The sequence below is a fragment of the Sinocyclocheilus rhinocerous genome, unplaced genomic scaffold (assembly GCF_001515625.1).
Source record: "Sinocyclocheilus rhinocerous isolate Xijiao unplaced genomic scaffold, SAMN03320098_v1.1 scaffold827, whole genome shotgun sequence".
In the NCBI taxonomy this organism is placed as follows: Eukaryota; Metazoa; Chordata; class Actinopteri; order Cypriniformes; family Cyprinidae; genus Sinocyclocheilus; species Sinocyclocheilus rhinocerous.
Window position 1 is genome coordinate 533,203 of NW_015633173.1, and position 4,396 is coordinate 537,598.

The 4,396-nt window shown below is 33.5% G+C and overlaps 1 protein-coding gene across 1 annotated transcript in view; it reads right to left on the minus strand.

Moving 5' to 3' along the window:
• LOC107743318 (solute carrier family 22 member 3-like) overlaps window positions 1-4,396 on the minus strand; it is an 11,052-nt gene that overhangs the window by 5,473 nt on the left and 1,183 nt on the right. The window contains 5 exon segments of the mRNA XM_016556488.1: window positions 882-985; window positions 1,069-1,183; window positions 2,613-2,781; window positions 2,938-3,092; window positions 4,212-4,315. Of these exon segments, the coding sequence (XP_016411974.1) occupies window positions 882-985; window positions 1,069-1,183; window positions 2,613-2,781; window positions 2,938-3,092; window positions 4,212-4,315 (647 nt within the window).

Below are 4,396 nucleotides of genomic sequence, written 5' to 3' on the forward strand. Positions count from 1 at the left end.
ATCCTATACTTAGTAATCACAGATTCTAGCCTACATCTTGCAATATGACCCAAATAAGAATTTTCACCGTATATTGCCATCTGAACAAGTAAGTAACAAGTCTGCCACGTTTGTTCTGACCAACTGAGGAAAAAAGCATTACCATACATCAGGCTACCAATGGTGATTAAATCTAAAGATCGGTTAGCTCATATCATATCAAACCGTTCAAATTATTATTATTGTTATACTTTATTCTCAAATGATTAATGTTAACAACATCAGCATTGGTGACTATGAGTATAGTGTGTATTAGCGTGTAGATTTCAATTTTTGCACAGTCTAATCTAATTGTCATACTCTTCGAATTTCATATTAAGAAATTCTTTTAACCCAAAAAGCAAATTATGCTCCCTTCGAACTGGTTGTCTTTAAAATACAAATATTGTGTAGGCTATCTGTAATCAGAAGCACATTTAAAACTGGAATATAATTTAATTTCATTCACATGTGTTTCATAAACACATAATCCTTTCTGGATTACAATCCACCATCAAAATGATACATTTAATTATTCCAGCTGCTGTGATAAAAGGCTATAAACGATCGGCCACCTGCAGGATCCTCACATGCGATAGCCTAGTAGCCGGGACAACTTCTTTATGTTTACAGAAGTGACGTAATGACGTAGCAGCAAGCTCGAATTTCCCGCGAAAACCTACCCGTACCACTCAAATTAGAAAACATTATTATTAGCTGACCGTTGTGAATCGGGGTAAAGTAAGGCGATAGTTTCGAACACTGGCTGGTTATGTACTTGCTCAAATATTGATTTTGGATCATTTTTAACCAAAAAAAGTTACGGACTGCAGCTTTAACGTAGCGTTTTGGATCTGACGTACCAGTTGAAGCTCAGGATGAATGTGAATTTTCTCAATTTGGAAGTCTTGAACAGGTCCATGAAAGACGCAGTCGAGATTGAGTCTGTATTTTCATCAGTCAGTGTCTGATGGATGAATTTGTATGTTTAAGAGACATTTGGGCATTCAGTGTTATTTTATGCTCATCGTTGTAATGTAAACCTTGTACCTCAGTATTCTTGGACAGTGTCTTTTTGTTCTCCTTGGCTATTGCTTTTGTGATCTCTAGTGCTTCGTTTCTCTTGTTTTGGCTAAGGAGCCATCTTGGTGATTCGGGGATAAACCTGAAATTCAGAGTGTATTTAAATAACGCAATATTGCTACATTTATCCAACATAGTGTAAAAAATAATAAATAAATAAATAACTACATGTAAATATCCTAAATGTATTTAAACCCAGATTCTTTGTGGTCATCCTGAAATCATACATGGTTTGGGAGTAATGGTGACAAATGGTAAAATGTTATAATGTTGTTTAGATGGAAATGCACATATCAAACAGATATATACAGTTCAAAAGATATTTTTTAAAAGAAGTCTTTTAGGCTCACCAAAGCTGCCTTTATTTGATAAAGAAAATACAGTGAAAATAGTAATTTTGTAAAATATAATTACAATCTGAAACAACTGCTTTCTATTTTAATATATATTTTGTTAAATGTATTTTATTTCTGTGATGCAAAGCTGAATTTTCAGCATCATTACTCCAGTCTTCAGTGTCACATGATCCTTCAGAAATCATGCTGATTTGCTGCTCATTCGGGGATAAACCTGAAATTCAGAGTGTATTTAAATAACGCAATATTGCTACATTTATCCAACATAGTGTAAAAAATAATAAATAAATAAATAACTACATGTAAATATCCTAAATGTATTTAAACCCAGATTCTTTGTGGTCATCCTGAAATCATACATGGTTTGGGAGTAATGGTGACAAATGGTAAAATGTTATAATGTTGTTTAGATGGAAATGCACATATCAAACAGATATATACAGTTCAAAAGATATTTTTTAAAAGAAGTCTTTTAGGCTCACCAAAGCTGCCTTTATTTGATAAAGAAAATACAGTGAAAATAGTAATTTTGTAAAATATAATTACAATCTGAAACAACTGCTTTCTATTTTAATATATATTTTGTTAAATGTATTTTATTTCTGTGATGCAAAGCTGAATTTTCAGCATCATTACTCCAGTCTTCAGTGTCACATGATCCTTCAGAAATCATGCTGATTTGCTGCTCATGAAACATTTCTGTTTATGATCAATGTTGAAAACATTGCTAATTATTTCATATTACGTGGAAATATATATAATAATATTTTGTGGAAACCCTAATAGATTTTAACACAAAATATTTTGTAACATTATAAATGCCTTCACTGACACTTCTGAGCAGCCTTGCTGAATAAAAGTATTAATCTCTCTCTCTTTTTTTTTTAAATAGTGTATTTTGAAGATGTACACGTGATATCAAAGGTCTGTCTGGGTAAAATACAACAGTATTTGTATCCTAATTTATATTTAATCTAAACTTTTCATTTAAATCTTGTAAGAAATAGATAGAAAACAAGTTTTATGAAGGTGGGTTGGTGGGGATTATAAAAGGACACAATATTCCCATTTGCACATAAATCTGGAAAACACAAGTGCAGCCTTCTGAAGCCTCCATCTGTATGGCACATCATGCACCCGTGTACAGGCCCTTACCAATAGTACGTCAGGAAGCAGATGTAAGGTATGGTGAAGACCACCTGTAGCCAGCGCCAATTCGGTATGAAGTACGCTAAGAGAGGAAGGATGAGAATGCCCAGGCTGAAGAACATCTGATAGGTCACTCCCACCGTTCTCCTGTACTCCACTCCAACCAGCTCTGTGACTGCAGCCAGGAAACAAGAGATCATGGAACATGAGGATATCTGAAATATCAAGGATGCTAGTAAACGTTTAATGCAATACCACTGCATTGGAGCTGAAACAAACATACTTATCAGAAATATAAGTGTGATTTAATCATTTGAAAATGTTTTGTTACTTAGCACGTATCCAACCATCCAGCCGCCCTTCACCCCAAAGCCAAAGAGCACTCTGAACACCAGCAGGGCGATGTAATTAGGGGACGTGGCCACCAGAATCCCTGCTACTCCGATGAAGAAGTTGGTCATTAGGAAACTCTTCATTCTGCCGTATCTGTAAGAAAAAATAAGAACAAATGTGAATCAATTAGATGGTTACTGAAACAATCCCTTTGTGCATGCCAATAAAAACAATTACTTGTCTTTCATTTTGTAGACTGACTGATAGGATGTACACTACTGTTTAAAAGTTTGGGGTCAGTAAGATTTTATGTTTTTGAAAGAAGTCTCTTAGACTGCGTCAATTTGATTAAAGAAAAACGAACAGTAATATTGTGGAATTTTATTAAAATTTAGAATAGTTGTTTTCTATTTGAATGGATTCTAAAATGTAATTTATTCCTGTGATGAAAAACTGAATTTTCAGCATTAACATACCTGAAAAAATTTATTATCAATGTTGAAAACATTTGTGCTGCTTAGTTTTTTTGTTGAAACCATTAATAATAAGTTCAAAAGAACACCATTCAGTTATTCTGTAACATTATAAAATGTTTTAATGTCACTTTTCAATTCCATTTAATGCAACATTGCTTAATAAAGGTATTATGTATTTATTTTTATAAATCTTACTCCCAACTTTTGAACTAGTGTATGAATCTTGATTGCACTGAATCAAAAAAACAAAGCTCTTTTTCTGAGGTCCTCAGAGATCTCCTTTGTCCGTTCAATGATTCACTTCCACAAACATGATCAGACTTTGATAGATCCCTGTTCTCTAAATAAAACAGGGCACACACTGACACCTGATAGTCATCTCACTGATTAAAAACACCTCTGAACAGATGGACTCTAATTTCACCTTCAAATTAACTGCTAATTCTAGTGATTCATGTACTTTTGCCACTCACAGATAGGTAATATTGGATCATTTTCTAGAATAAATAAATGAAAAAGTATATATTTTTTTTATCTAATTTGTTTGACTGGGTTCTCTTTGTCTACTTTTCAGGATCTGATGATCTTTTGGGTCATATTTATGCAGAAATATAGAAAATTCTAAAGGGTTCACAGATTTTCAAGCACCACTGTGTATATATACACACACATAATGGAAAACAAGTCAAAAAAGGCTAATTAAAAACTCAAAATGCATCTGTATAACATTGAAAATTGTTAAAATAATAAGAATAATAAGAGGATTGGGAAACCCTATAGTAAGTATCGGTCATACTTGTCTGCCAGGTATCCAATTGCAATGCTGCCCACTAAGAAACCAACACTGAGCATGGCCTGGAACATGTCAACATACCAGGCATCTGCACACACTAGATCAAACTGCAACACACAGGTCTCACATCAGACATTTAGTTCTCTCATTGCACTTCACAAAATTATTACCAAAAGAAAAAAGCTTGT